Consider the following 15825-nt stretch of genomic DNA (forward strand, 5'->3'; position numbering starts at 1 on the left):
TACACAGTTCTCCCTGTATTCACCATTTTTGTTTTCCATGTAAATACTCTAAAAAACCCCCACTTTCCCCAGTTCTCACCGGGGGGCAGTAACGAGAACTTAAAATCCCTAATTTGACAAGGGAAAGGAAAAAAAAAAAACCCCACACCCCACCCAACCCTTTGAATTCAGTCCTGCTTGGCCAGCCAAACTCAGGCTAACAAAGCACAATAGGTCTTCTGTACCTTGTGATTGATTTCTTCTCCACACAGAGCAGCGCAGCCGAACACCACCTACATCACATAAAAAGACAAGACGCTGAGTGAAAGAAAAACACGTGAGGAGGATCACATTTGAAGCTGTAGATCCAGTTCAGTCACAGGCAAACCATGGCATCAATGCTTTAGATAGAAAAGTCTAATTTAGTCTCATTTGCTAAATGACCACATGCTTGGGATGCTCAGACAGCTCTGGGTCAGGTTTTAATCACTCAGAACCCATTCCAACTGGAAGTAGAAGAAAAGCCAGCCTGACAGTCACGTTATCATTTAGATCGAGCAACACAGATGTTCATGTTAAGGAGCAAGGGGGTATCTTTACTGAAGTAAGTAGAACTGAGTCAACTCTTTCTTCAATGAAAGCAGTAAGCGTAGCTTACCATAACCTTTGCTGAAGGTAGATTTCTTAGTGTTTAAAAGGACATACAGGAGTTTATCTTGCCCAGCTTCGGTTTTCCTGCTCCTTTGTTGCATAGGCTCAAATTTTTGATTAAGTCTTTCAAGGCAGGTTGGAAACCAGACTGGGTTCTGAGCAAAGTCAGGAGGACTTACTGAGATTCCCACACTGAACTGCCCACACTGCAAATCACACTTCTGGTTCCAAATAACCAGTGCTATTTTGCAATTTTTCTGTAACTTTTCGATGCTTTCAAGTTAAGTGACTTGGAACTATGCCCCAAAAAAACCCCAAACAAACCACGCCATGGTCATGGCAGTAAAGTCTAATAATCTGCATTTGAACAAGAACTGACCTTCCCCTTTCCCTGAGCAATCCTGTGCATTTAAAACAAGGTAGTAACCACTCATACCCATTTCATAGATACTAAAAAAGGTAAACCTCACCTTACACTGTAACGAACACAAGTTTAATCTGTTAGTTCAGGTTACTGAACAAGCTGCTGTGAATCCAAGTATAGCTAGTGACTTCGCTTTCTCCAGGCTAGAGCTCAGCTTGATAAGTGTCAAGATAATGATGTGCACCTTTAATTATGGAGTTTGATCCAGTGCAGACTGAGCACCTGCTGGAACACAGCCCTCTTCAAAGCTAGGCAGTGGTGATCTGAAACAGAACCGAGCAGCATACACAGTTTGAAGCTAACTGGGAACAGAGATGTGTAGAAGTGACCCGATTAAAAACCCTGACACCTCCCTCATCCCTCCCCAAAAGTGAAATTCTCAGCAAGAGAGCTCAAATCCTTCCCACAAAAGGTTTGTTAGCTACTCAAGTTCAAAGCAGACCAACATGTCCACAGAAACAATTCCATTACAGCCCCATGCTCTTGTACTTGCCAATGAGTGACTTCTAAAATAAGTTTCTCACTTTCAAAGTTAGTATTAGATACAAAAATACAGCCTAGTTTCCTTGCGTTTTGTTTTTGTTTTTTTTTTTTTAATATAGTTTTGGTATTGAAAACACTGAGGATTGATTTAGCAGGGGCCTTAAAACCGTCCAGTTGAAATTTCAGTAACATCTGTTCCCATCAAAACATTTACAGCTATCATCTAAAAAAGTTACTTATTTTGAGGATCAACATGTACAAGACCAAATGCTACATGCATCTAGGACTTCCCACCCATAAATAATGCAAATTCTATTTCTGTTGCTGCTCAAATTAACATATGTACAAAACTTCTATCTCCATTCTTCCAGCCTTTTTCAAAAGCAGAGCTGCCACACCAAATCCCACCACCAAGACTGAAGATTTCTTCAATTCTCACTTCAGGATTCACGAGTGTACCAACCATATTATTTTAATTTAGTTGTTAGTATATACATTAACACTCAAGTGTGATAAAAACCAAAAGTAGGGTTTTTTTTTAATAACAGCATGTGATACAGACCGCAAAGATAAATAAAAAGCAGATTTTTACAGTTTCCCATGAACATGAACTACAATAAGTATCATAGGCCAAACTTTTGTTAGAGCAGCACAGCAGAAGGGGGGAAAAAAAAAAAAAAAGGGTTGTGTGTGGGTTTTTTTGTGTTTTTTTCTTTTTTTTTAAGTACTTTTTTTAAGTAAGTGCAAGACTATTCTCAGTATGACAACACATGCATCTTGCTGCATCTTAAAATATTTTTTTGGCCCATTATTACTACATATGTCTTGCTTTCTAACTATTTACCACAGGACCTTTATCACATAATGACATACACATGGCAACATCCCCCCACCCCCCCCAGTAGTGGTTATTTCAAAGATAATTGTCTCATTAAGAGATATTTCAAGCATCAGTGGGTGTTTACACTCTCCTTTTGATGCAGACATGTAACTGCTACCAGCTTCAACAAAGATAGGCATAAGCATCAAGTGATTACACCCTCCTGGGCTCTATTTATCCAAAATGCCAACATGACCCTGAGCTGATTTATGAAGAGCATCACCAGCAGGTCAAGGAAAGAGAGACTTCATCCTGCCCTTCTGCTCAGCACTGGGGAGGCCACACCTGGAGTGCTGGGCTCCCTAGTACAAGCCAGACATGGATGCACTGGAACGAGTCCAGCCAAGGGCCATGAAGATGATGAACAGGAGAGGCGGCCAAGAGCTGAGACTGTTTAGCTAGATGAAGAGGTAGCTCAAGGAGCATCTCGTCAATGTATATAAATACGTGATGGAGAGAAGCGAAGACAACAGCCAAGGCTTTTCTCAGAGCTGCCCACTGAAAGGGCGTTAGGCAAATAGAAGAAATTTCATACAAACATTAAGAAAAAACTTCAACTGTGGACTCTTTTTTCTAGGACAGACCCGAACCTCAACTGGATTATGTCCTGGGCAACCTGCTCTATCTCATCCTGCTTCAAACAGGGTGGCGGGACTAGATGATCTCCAGAGGTCTCTGCCAACGTCAGTGATTCCGTGACAATTCTTTCAATTGTGGTGCTAGTTACAATGACAACACTACTTTCAAAAATTCAAGCCTGAGAATCCAGAACATCAGACTGCAGCCATATACATTTTAACTCCTCTCTGCCAGGGAAGTGGATTTTGATAGCATATGCAGATATTCAGAAGTGAGAGGGGGCAAGAGAAAAGGATGATATTCCCAGATGATGAATTACACATTTATCTTCACAAGAGAAAATTAAGAATTTGGAGTGCAGCAGCTGTAGCAGAAGAGGAGAATTCATCTCTATCTTTTCCTTTTCTTTCCCCTTCCCAAACGAAACAGTAAGACCAACTCTGGACAGCCTTGGGCAGCTGGTAATTCAGGATATAGAACACTATTAATGAAGCCTAGAAATAGATTAAAAAAAGCAAAGAACAAGGCAAAGAGGATTGCATCTATGAATATCTGTTCTTTGGCTCTTCAGAATTAACTACAACGTAAGATTCTTAGGAGAAACAGCTTCTGCTTAAATTGGCCTTTTTATGACTTCAACAATACAATTACATTAGGTTTAACTGTGATTAATTTTATTACTGGAACAGGTTCCTAACAAAATTGATGCAGTTACACTGAACTAAATGGTACCTGAACCAGTTTAATAGCTACTGGGGATCTGGCACCAGAATTTCAGCCACAGTAAAGACAGTGTATTTTTGGCTTTCCTTATGCTGAAAGAAAAATTGCATTGTGTACATAAGTGACAGCAAGGACACTTAAACTGAAGACATTTACTAAACCAGTGGGCACACAAGCGTCAATGTACGGGCAGAGCACTGCTTCAATTGATCTTCTCTGACAAGTGTTTTATGTTCTTATGCTATGGGCATGTCCCTTTTTAGGGGAGAGGGGTGTTGGAGAGGCAAGGGGAGAGACAGGGACAGAGGGATCCACCTCTGGCTTAGTGTCAGGAGTGCTATCACAGTAAGACCTCATGCTTTTAAAAGTCTAAAGCTCAGAAGTCAAGAATACTGTACTGCAAATTAAGAACAACTGTTTCTCATAAGCATGGGTTCAACAAGTCTTTATACTGTGAAAAAGAGTAGGAAGAGGGAACATTTACACTAGCAAGCAATAGAAAACCTGGAAGTCTCAAGAACAGAAGTACAGACAAGATTACAGTAGTTAGGAATTGGAGAGCTGAAAAGGCCAATTAATAAAGACTATTTCAAAGTAACATTGTCAAGTGTTTAAATGGGCTGCTAGTAACGTTCCTCATTAAGAGAACATTTTTCATACCAAATCAATACAAGTAATCTGAAACTTTAATACGCATGTAGTGTAATTATGATTTCATATGCTGTTGTGAATCCATCGTGATCATGATGAAGTCAGCATTCTATCAGCATTAAGGTGAAATCAGAATTTCTCCAAGATCAGAGAACCTATAGATTTGGTTAGCATACACAGACAGAAAACTTCTATATCCAGTTTCCAGTTGGCTTCCCTTGACTAACACAGATGTAAAACATAAAACAAACCCCACCCCCACCCAAAAAAAAAAATCCTACACCAACTGCAGAGGTGGTGAGCTACACATCATTTTGGACAGATAGAGCCTTACCTAAACTGAGACAACTTTCAGCATGGAGAAAAAAAAAAGAAGAAAATCATTATTTGTATGAAACATGTATTGCAAAATTAAACTGGGATTCAACAGTCTGCAACATCCACAGCTATATAGTATTAAAAAAAGTGTGGTTCTTGTTCCATTCAAGTAAAACTACAACAAGATATAGCAGTTTAAAAGAAAATAATCTTAGAAGCAGCAAGTTACAATTCTTTCTGTAATACCACACCATTTTCATTAACTTGAAGCATTTTCAAGATGTCAAAGACATCAAAATAGTAATTTCAAGTGGCTTTTTTGATATTAGTTTTTGAATGGGTCCAGCCCGGGTCTGCAACCTGTACAGACATGCAAAACAGGAGGAATTCACAATTATTAAGAACAGACATTGGAACATGCCAGTTATAAAATGACAAAGCAAAGAAAATACCTTCAAATTGTCAACAAACATGGGCTACTGACCGCTGAAGGGCATTTAATATTTTACATTAAAAGGAAAGTTGGAAAAAAACCACAACACCAAAAACAACCTTCCAAACCACCAACAGCAGGGTCATCACATACAAAGTTCTCTACAAGCTTGGCAATTTCTCTATCGCCCTTAATATACAGGCTTATATCTTCTCCACAAGATACCAAACTACTAACAATTTTGGTTTTATTTAAATGCCTTTTATTTTAAAAATTATACTGAAAGTCTGTTTCAGTGATGAAAAAACTGCTAATGCACCCTTTCAGAACAGAGACGTGTGCATACATAAGTCAGTACAGGTGCTTTTTCTGCTATCTTCAGGAAAGCAAAGAATGTATTTTTAAGAAAAAACTTATCAGCAGCAGCCTGTTCTGTCATGAAATCAAAAACAGTTTCACAGTTGAAAAAATTACTGGTTTTAAAAATTTGTGTGTCACTAAATTACCATGTCCTAATGCTCTGTAATAAAACACAAGGCCCAGTCCTGGGCTCCTTGCTTTGGTAGTCCTGCTACAAAGTTTTGCAGGAACAAGGCGTTCAGATTCAATTCAAGCTCAAAATAAGCTACTTAGTGTTTTGCGCAGCTGATTCTCAGAATAAACAGAACATTTTCTACTCTCCATGAAGTGGGAATGGTTAAAAAAATAAAAATCCAAATTCAAAGCAACTCTGTAAAAACCTAGAGCTCAGATACAGGTGCTTTCAGTGTCTGTAAGCAGATTTTTTCCTGATATTGAGTACAGGTGACATCCTCTCATTTACACCAATGTAGTAAATAGTACCGCCACTGTCTACAGTGCAGTTACATCAGTGCAACGCTGGTGTAACAGGATAAAGTAATTGGAGTTGAACACTCTGAAGATGAAAAAAGGCTTTTTTTTTCCTGAAGCACTGGCAGAATGTTTTGCAAATGCTCATCCTGGTTACAGTAAGAACAACTACTTCAAGCTCATGAGCTTCTTCCTACTTCTCTTTTTATTCAAAGGCTATAATTATCCCAAATCATATTATGTCTGTATCACTATGATGTTTCCTTTCTTTTACTATTTGGCATTTATAAAATTTTCTACAGCTTGTGCACAGCATTTAGTTGCAGTAACTTTTGGAAACATAACCTGATTCCTCACACCTTTATTTGCACACAAAAGGTGCAGAACACTATGCTTGAACTGAGAGACATTTATAGTCATATTTACAGAAGTAAATGGCTAGAAAGGGGCAAAAAGTACACAGGACACTGGGCTCATAACATCCAAGAAATCCGAGTTGAACTTTTCATCCAGGCTGGAAAAGGCTGACAGTCTCTTAGATAAACGAGGTAAAGCATTGGTTCAATACCAGATAAATAATGTAATATAGCACCCAATGTGGCATTTGTGCAACAGTTTTACTCAGTTAAATTAAGTTACAGCCAACAGGCTTTCAGATTGTGAACTAAATTTAAATTGAAACTAAGCCATATTTTAGAAGAGCTAAATCATTAGTGTTGACTGCAAAGTAATACATACAAGGGTATTATTATATAACAGGAGTTAAAATATTTGTATGAACAAAGGAATATGTAACAGTCTAAAAGAGTAATGGGCAGTCTATTGGAGTACTCCAAAAGTATTTAATAGAGCTAAGGAAATAAAACTTCACATTCCCTATACTATTCTTGGAACTTCTGTAGTTTTCACAAAAACAGGTTTCCCTCCACAGCATCAAGTATCCGTGTGTGCAGTAATCAACTGCAGGATCTTGACTATGAAAGTGTCTTGAAAGACCAAAGTCTTGGCTTTACAATCCCCAAAGTCTTTCATAATGTAATTGATTGCACATTTTTAATATACTACAATTTGCTAAATGAAGCCAACCACTCCTTACCTCATCAGTACAGCCTGCACAAAGTACAGTTTATTTATATATTTATATTCTAATCTAACACCAACTGTCAGCATATTTTATATTACACATGGTATTGCACTTTTTGAGTGGCACCTCGGTGCGCGTTTGCAATTGAACAAGCTGAACCCCTGAAAGCTCCAGACCTTTGGAATTCTCTCCAAGTGCTACCAACCTAGCAAGTTTAGAATGTTAGGGTTAACCTCACCCTCAGAATCATGGGCTTCACCAATTAAAAATCCTGTTTTATTATTAGAAAAAAGTCCTACCTGAAATTGTGCATAAGGGCAATCTGAAATCCTTGGTACTCTGAGCAGTTTCAAAAAGTGGTGCCAATTTAATGGATTGCACGCATTGTAATTGTGTTAGAGGACAACAACTACATTTACAAATACATATTACACGCACACAATACAGACAAAGCTATAAAATGTTTGGTAACTCCACATGCTTTGAGCTAGCCAACGTATCTGCTGTATGTTGAGCTGCTTATTATTTATCATATTGAAAATCTAAATTGCTATTTCTGATGTATCTGTTACTGGATTAAACAACCACTTCCAAAGGAGGAAGAAAGAGGAGAAATGGTGGACCCAAAGACTGAGGGTTTAAATGTACGTTCCTTGAATAGCCAGCATATCACTTCAGTAATGTGAAGAGTGATACCCAAAAATTTTTTGAAGACACTCAGGCCAAGTTCACCTCTGGCGTTAGTGGGGGTGTCTCCCACTACTTCAATGGTACTTGTGTCCTCTTTCACCAGGGTTGAATTTGGTCCTAGGAGTTTATCTGGTCACCTTCAGTGACGTTAATGGAAACGGGAGTCTTGGACAGATAGAACTGGGCTGCAAAATTAAAAGAGTGAATATTGGACAAATCATGTAAATAAAGAATATATATTAATAATAGTTCCTATTATATAAATAGCCTTTATAAAAAAATAATCTTTCAATAATTTTAATAACTCACCTTTCTTTAGGTTCTGGAAAACATGTATGAAAAAAATCTATTCAGTTCAAGTTAGATTAAAGCAAACCTAAGATGAACACTACAACTCTCCGTTGCACTAAACCCAATTCTGACCATTCAATTTCCAGGTTAGTCAGTTTTTGGGGATGATAGGGAGTTTTTGTGAACGTGTGAATTGCACCCCTAGAAATACTGAGCAGAAGAAGCACCATACTGAATGGGCCTATTTCCTACTGCTTTCAGAAACTGTGCAGGTGACGGACCCAGAAATCAAAGGGTCATCTAAACCCCGTAAGTGTTAATGCCTCTGAGCACATTTAAAAGGCACTGTCCTCTCACTAACGTTTTTAGATCTTGGAGCCTAGAACTCCTTCCCTTCAAACTATGCTGCATTTAAATATTAACTATCACTCGAATTCTCTTTCCGCTCTTCTCAATCCAGCATAGTCTCTATCTGCTGTACCACGTCTAAGGTAATGTGTGATGGACTATGTTCATGCTAGCATTATTTTCTTCTTCCTTCTAATTTATCCTATCACATGAAAAAAGGAAACATTCTTCCAAGTTTACCTTTTTGGGCTTAAGGCATAACATGAAGTCACACATCATACTAAAGCTTAATTCCTTAAGTGTACAATTTTAGTGCTATCTGAAACCCTGTTTTACATTATTTTGATAGTTGTCTGAACAGTTCATCTCTCTTCTTGCCATAAATGTTAATGTTGTTCGTGGTTTGTGCAATTCCTATGCAACCAGTCTTTGCTGCTAATGGGTATTAACAGTGCAGTACCCACAAAGCGGGCTATCAGTTCTTGTTTGCTTTGCTTTCATTTCAGTTCAAAGCATGTTGCTTTATTGTGTGGAAGATCCAGTCCATTTTTGTTGTCCAGCCACCATGGTGAGCATCATTCATTTGCTTCATGAAATACTCAAGAGCTTCCTGCTCCGTTTTGTCCAATGCAAGGGTCTTTCTAATGTATGCAATATCATCAAAGGACTGCAGTTCTGGCATTCCTGAGCCAAGCATCATGGAGAAAAGATTTATGAAGAGATTGGCATGCTGCCGAATTGCTAGGTAAGCCTTATAACACATCTCCTGAAACCTGGAAGAGACAGAGGGAAAAAAACCAAAGCTCAGTGTACTGCTCAGCATATTCCCCTATTAGATGCATGTTACTTCACCTCCACAACAGTTTTCAGGTAACTGGTCACTAAAAAGTAGACAGTCTTAGTGTCGTAAGAACACCATAATATTGCTGAGAAAATACACTCATCTTCCTAGCCAGGTTATCTTCATTTCTGTAAGAATTAGCAGTGTTCAGACTAACACAACAACCAAAATGAAGACAGGCTTTCTAGCCTTAAACCTCATTTGCAATTTGTGCAAGTATTCAACCCAAGTTTAGGGGAGTTCACAGAGTTGTTTTAGTCATTGCTACTGACATTTCAGATTTCAAAGCACGTTTCCTGATGTGCTTTCCTGGTTACCCTGAAGATGCACTTCTCTTCTGTAGTTTTATGAGGGCAGTAGCTATTGCTCCTTAAATATTCTGGAGAGTGTACTGGAGAGACTGAGGCATTTTGCTGTATCACAACATTAGGTGAGGAATGCCTGTTTATGCTGAAATCACCACTTTTAGTCAGGCTAAGAAAAAAAAATGAAAAAAGCTTCACCGCAGCATTCAGATATAGCATAATTTATAACCTCTCTTCTTCCCCCATCCCCAATGAAGTTAACATTAAAACCGAAACCTCTCAAAGACTCAATCTCCGAAAAGACAGATATTAAAATTATTACAGCAACAGAATTTATATATGTTTTATTATTTTAATGTTCTCCTTTCTTAGCAGGTGCTGCAGAATGTCACAAATTACACAGGCTATCTGAAAAGCCGGTATCACAGCAGCTATAGGAGAGAATATTGCTGAGTGACCAGCAAGGCTCTAATGCGCCTTACACCTGACACTTAAAAGTTCTCATTTTTTCCAGTTATGCAATCCTAAGAAGATTTTAAATAAATATTAAGGATGCTAAATAAAAAGGAAATTTCAGGTATTAAAATTTTTCTTTGTTCACATGTGTGCTGAGCCTGCAAAGCTGAAGTAAGGTTTCGTGTACCAAAAGTCATGTAAACACTAAGATCACCTACTGATTTACCCATTGATAGCTAATCTTCAACTTAAGAATTAGAGCATACCCACTGCAAGCTAATTAAAATACTCCTTTTCAGTTAAAAGGTCTAATTATTAGAGGTCACCAGCAGTAAAGTGCTTTTCAGGTACAAAATACTCTAGAACTTAAAACACTTCAAAAAGGCTCACCTTTCAAACTCCCTTGTTTTAGTACATTCTTGGGCTCCTTTACTAATCACTATTAAAAAGTCCTGTGTTAAGACAAATGGCACACGCTCTCTTTTATAACCAAATTTCTTCTTCTTGTGATCAAGGAAGTGCCCAAAGTCAATGTGAAACAGCTTGGAAAGAGAGAAAGGTTTTTTAAGGTTAGTATTTTCTTGTTTAAATAATGTCATAGTAAAATGATCATACATTTCAGAGGAATTTTATTTTTTTACGAAAAACAAACTTGTATCAAAGTGAGAGATTATGCTTTTAGGAAAAACCCCACATCTTACTTGTCCATCATCTTTTACCATGATGTTACTATTGTGGCGATCACCAATGCCCAGAATAAAGGTAGCAACACAGTAGCCGGCACAAGAACGTGTAAACAAGTCAATAGCTGCATCATACCTATGGAAAACAAAGAAAGGAGACACTTTCCTACAGATATTCTAACACCACAGAAGTGCTGATTTTCTTTCTTTTTTTTTCTCCATTAGGGAAGAGCCAACTTCTATTTTCTCTCAATGAAGCAGAGTTCCTGGACTTTATCACTTTATCAAACTAAGGAAGAAATTCAGCATACTTTAAAACCAGTTGTACTTACAACTAGATCACAGAATTAGCTATTGAAGTGACTATCCCTCTTTTGAAGGCCAGACATTTTAATTTTGATGAGCTACTGTTAAAATACAGACTTAAGCCATATCGTCACAGTTCTACCCCCAATTTACACTCTACTGCGGAGAAGCCACACAACTGCCTAAACTCATGAAAAGCACCACAAGCAGGAGTACTAGGCAAATGAGGGTACAAAAAACACCAGATGGACATAGTTTCCCATTAGTTCTCTTGAAGTTCCCATCACAAAGAGCAAGAAAAACAAGCAACAGGAAATCTCACATTTCTCCTTTGTTCTTGTCCTTGAGCCACTGATGCAATGTATGGCTGTTGAACTGCAATGCTCCTTTCAAACCTCCTTTACACTGAATCTGCATGATGGTATGAGAGCTCCTCACTACCTCAATGAGCCCCACACAGTCACCAATAGACAAACAACCATAAGGCAACATCCTGAAAGACAAAGACGGTTGGTTTTTGTTTGGTTTTTTTTTTTTGGTTGTTTTAAACAGAGTTAACTTTTGGGACAGCTAGCAACAGATATGTTGTTAATAACCCTTATCAGGTAAGTGTCATCTGTTAATCTGTTTATGAAAAACTGTTTTAATGTTTTATAGGTGTACTGTCACTAGTCTTGTGGTAAAAAGTGTACCAGATTTGTACAGTAACATGCCAGCCACTGTATCCACCAATGTCAATCTTCAGTTTTGTATCAGGACAAAAGGTTAAGGCAAAGTTTTATTCACACATTTTTGGAGGCCTGGGGGAATACAATGGAAAAATCCTTAAAAGGTGTTCAGCATGATTTAAAAAAAAAACATCTATTCAACTGTATTCAGAGTGAAGTATTAGAGAGATTCTAAGCATTCAAAAAACAAATGTCAGGATCTCACGGGTTAATGTAAACAAGCAGCAGGTAACACTTTGTATGTAATACCAGCACGGGACCTTCAAAACAAGTTTCTAAGTAGTACCTGAACATATTACAAAATTGTAACTGGAATCTACATTCAGCAACAGTACAATTTATCCAGATGTTTATTCATGGACTTTTTAAAGATCATCATAAATAATTTTTTCTTTGCAATAAAGTGAAACTCAAAGGATAATCTCAGTAGCCTATTTTTCTCTTTACAAGTAGAAGAAATTAATTCCTCTGCCTCCCTTTTCCTTCAGAGGCCTCTTCCCTCACTCTCCTCCAGTCTGTATTTCTTCTGTTGTGTTCAAAACATTTTAGCTAAGAAAACCCAAGTCAAAACCAGTCTTTTATTCAAAGACTGAAAGGACATTGCCGTATTTAACATCCTCTGTTAAAAGATGGAGGAGAGAGGGTCATGTACCTTTAAAAGCTGCCCTCTTCTCTCCTGAAGTTTCCTTTTTGGAGTCAAAGTGTCACACCTACAGAGTAAACCAGCCTTCTAGGGACACCGGAGAAATGTTTTTTGTAATGGCATGGTAAAAAAAAAACAAACCAACCAGAAAAGACAATCATGGCTTTGTATTAGACCTGAGAATCTATGGAACACCAGTGCAATGTGAGGCCAGTGGCAGAGCTGACTGTTGGTGTTGCTGCGGAGGTGGACTTCTCTTGATTACAGCACTTTATTTGCAGGTACTAAAAATATATTTACTATCTATCTACACTTGTGTTTTTAGATAAAAGTCTTGATTTGGAGGTCAAAGAAAAGCAGTGAGACTCATCTATTTTCTTAAGGATGTGGCATAAACTTGGGACTGTTGGATTTTCTGTACCACAGAGACACACAGTTTAGTGGCCTTAGTGGGATGAGTTACAATTTTCTAGATCCTCAAAAGATTTTTTTCTGTACCCACAGACTACTTAGAGGTGGCGAAGCTGCATGCGTATCAGACCGGCTAATATCTACTCTGTGTATTGAAATGAAGATACCAACAACAGAGTCATCACTCAATAGGGCTGCAGGTTTGGCAACTTGTTAAAGCAAATCCTAGACACAGTCAGCAGACCTCAGTGTGGCTGCTGTGTGTTAGCTCTTGTATCTGTTCCTGGTACGTAGATCCCTTGTACCCACTGAATGAGTCTTAAGTATTTTTCTAATATGATCTGATCTTAACAGAATACAGTAGTTCAGCTAACTGAAGGTCATTAAAAAATAAAAAAGTTCTAACATGTACAAACATGCCTATTTATAGCATTTCATTTGTTACCCTTGGGAAAACAGAAGCAATCTCTGGTAACTGTAGCAAATCACTGCTAAAACCATTAAGAACAGTATTGCTTGAGAATGACCTCTAATGCTTACCTTAGATCAAGACCCTGATTTTGCCAGATGTTTTCCATAATTCTAATTATCTGAAGTGTCAGCATGTCCTGACGCAAGTCTGTAATAGTCAAATACACAAAGATTGCAAATTTCGTAACATCAGAATATTGTTACATCTTATTTTACTTTTCCCCCAAAAAGTATGTCTAAAGGAAGTGAGGCTTGTATAGTTTAGTGTAGGTTTTGTTCTCTCAATAGAGAAAAGCAGGTTTTAAATGGTTGAGAATATAGCTCTGTAGCGTAGGCAATTTCAAAGCCGTTTGAAAATGTGCACTAAAACCATGACAATGGAATTACAGATTACACATCCATAATATCTAGGAAGGCATTTTCAATTAAAAAAACCCCAAAGTATTAAATAGTATTATATTTTACCTCAAACTGATCATCTCTGAACATTCAAGATTTGTACATGACAGACAAATGCTTATTTGTGCATGCTTAATATTTGCTGAGCAAAGCAGTTTTCCAGAAAATTTTTAATTTTTAACATATGTATTTTATATGCTTAGAAAAAACACTAAACAGTAGGTTATGTAAACAAACAGATATGCAGCTTTTGGATTACATTTCCTTACCATCTCCATTTTTAAAGATTATCTCATTGTTCTGAAATAACAATTCAGACATAATATCTGGGTTTTCCCAGTTCAACCACAGCGGTCTTTTTGCAGATGACATTATCCTGCACTCCTCAAGCCTATAAAAGAGGTAAGATTTCTATGAAATAGGCACAATTTGATTCTCATACCACGTTTCTATAATACAATTAAGTTCTCCCTGTTTTCTTTGAACTAGTACAAATTAAAGATGCATGGGTAACTGACAATCAACCACTTTTACTTTCAGCTTCAAGCTTAAATTACTAAGTGCAATGTCAACCACTTGCCAAGCCCAACAGAAGAGCTGGCTACATTGTAAGTTTTCCTTTGGCAGTCTGTGCTCCCTACAAATGGAAAGAGAACTACAGTTCCTGTCACCTTAAAGGAACAGCTAACTGTTGTTTCTTAATTTGCTAAACCGTTAGATTGAAACTACTTCACTCTTCATGAATTATTCTGCTACAGTTTTATTCAGTTAACTTTGAAGATGCAAACATTTATCATTAACATTGTTAGTGTTAACATTACTAAGCATTTACTTAATTATCTAGACAAATTTCAAAACCAAGACAATACCGAAGATTTCCCAGTTGATGCGCAGGATTAAGAGGAGAGATAAAACCTTGTAAAGCATCCATAAAATCTGGCCGTCTCATTTGTTCAACAAGAAACTTCATCTGTACCTGATAAACAATCACATTCAGGTTTTGATAACACTATTTACATGTAAATAAAGGTAAGTATCAGATTTTAGCTTTGATTTTAAAGCATGGTTTTGCATAGTTGTAACATAAGCAACTCAGCCACATGGTACAGAAATCAAAACCCTTAACTTTAGTTCCATTGCCTTAAGAGGTAGGTAATGGCAACGTACACAGAAAATATTACAGCTTCTAGGATAACACACCATCTACCCAAGTTAGCATTAATACTTTTCTAGTTAATCAAATAAAGCACAGTTCTAAGTAATTCCTGTAACTCAACAGCAATAGTTTTGCTACGTTGACAAGCTTAATAGTACCTTCTGGGTCTCATCTTTTTTTTCCTGCTTGAGAATGTCTGTGAGGTTAATCAACTTCTCCATAGCCTCCACCTGCCTGCTCAGATGCTTTAGGTACATTCCACACGCTCGACAATAGGACTCCAGAAGTAAACCAAACCTCTGACTTACAGTTTTATTGTGCATTTCAGACCTACACAGAGAGGAAGAACAGTTACAGCTTAAAAGACAAGACCACTTTGAAGCACTAAGAACAAAGCTATACCTGTAACGTCTTTCTGAGGGCTACTTATGGATCTTTCTTTTCAGGTAAAGAACTTGCACTGACCTCCCACAAACCTCAGTTTGACTGAATTGACCAGTACCTTTCACAGCTAATTCAGCAGAGTGTATTTTTCCCCACTCCTCCTTGCTCCAGCCCTGTCCTTTCCTATCCCTTGCCTTTATTCGAAACCCATGCTCCCCAGAAACTCTGTAGTAAACCTTTCAGTTCAAGTTCCAGATTTCCTTGCTGACAGCAAATCTAACCCGTTTCATTTTCTCCTTGTCTCACTCAGCCAACCTCAGGCTGTGGCCCCTCTATAGCTTCCTTGTTCCTACCTACTCCCAGTCTTCACACAGTCCTAAAATATATCCCCTCAAACAAGTGAATCAGGCAATTATTCCGTTTTCCTTGATGCAATACAAGTAGAAAACTGAAAGCACAGAGATTCCTTGCTTCTAGCTGTGTCTGATCACACCATCACAGAACAGCATTTTTAGGTGAGACCTAGCTACAATCCAGTATGTTGTAGGATGATCTATGCTTAGCCTCCTCAACACCAGGAATTACAAAAGCCCATGCTGTAATTAGTAAGGAAGAACACTGAGATATTTGGGCTATCAAGTACTATAAAGTCTTTAATAAGCACATATGAACAGTTA

At 37.8% G+C, this 15825-nt stretch overlaps 1 protein-coding gene across 7 annotated transcripts in view; it reads right to left on the reverse strand.

Annotated features, from left to right (window-relative positions):
• Window positions 1-4753: 4753 nt before the first annotated feature.
• The window catches only part of PIK3CA (phosphatidylinositol-4,5-bisphosphate 3-kinase catalytic subunit alpha), a 44953-nt gene continuing 33881 nt past the window's right edge, over window positions 4754-15825 (reverse strand). For 5 of the 7 annotated variants that reach the window (XM_040613369.1, XM_040613368.1, XM_040613370.1 and 2 more), the window contains 8 exons: window positions 14923-15094; window positions 14478-14584; window positions 13878-13999; window positions 13279-13357; window positions 11279-11449; window positions 10669-10786; window positions 10358-10509; window positions 4754-9138 (listed from right to left, as the gene is read on the reverse strand). In XM_040613369.1, coding sequence (XP_040469303.1) covers window positions 8868-9138; window positions 10358-10509; window positions 10669-10786; window positions 11279-11449; window positions 13279-13357; window positions 13878-13999; window positions 14478-14584; window positions 14923-15094 — 1192 coding nt within the window. In that variant the 3' untranslated portion in view covers window positions 4754-8867. The remainder of the gene's footprint in view (window positions 9139-10357; window positions 10510-10668; window positions 10787-11278; window positions 11450-13278; window positions 13358-13877; window positions 14000-14477; window positions 14585-14922; window positions 15095-15825) is intronic. The other 2 variants (XR_005830699.1, XR_005830698.1) reach the window with 2 other exon arrangements.

This window comes from Falco naumanni, chromosome 13, assembly GCF_017639655.2.
Source record: "Falco naumanni isolate bFalNau1 chromosome 13, bFalNau1.pat, whole genome shotgun sequence".
Classification (NCBI taxonomy): domain Eukaryota; kingdom Metazoa; phylum Chordata; class Aves; order Falconiformes; family Falconidae; genus Falco; species Falco naumanni.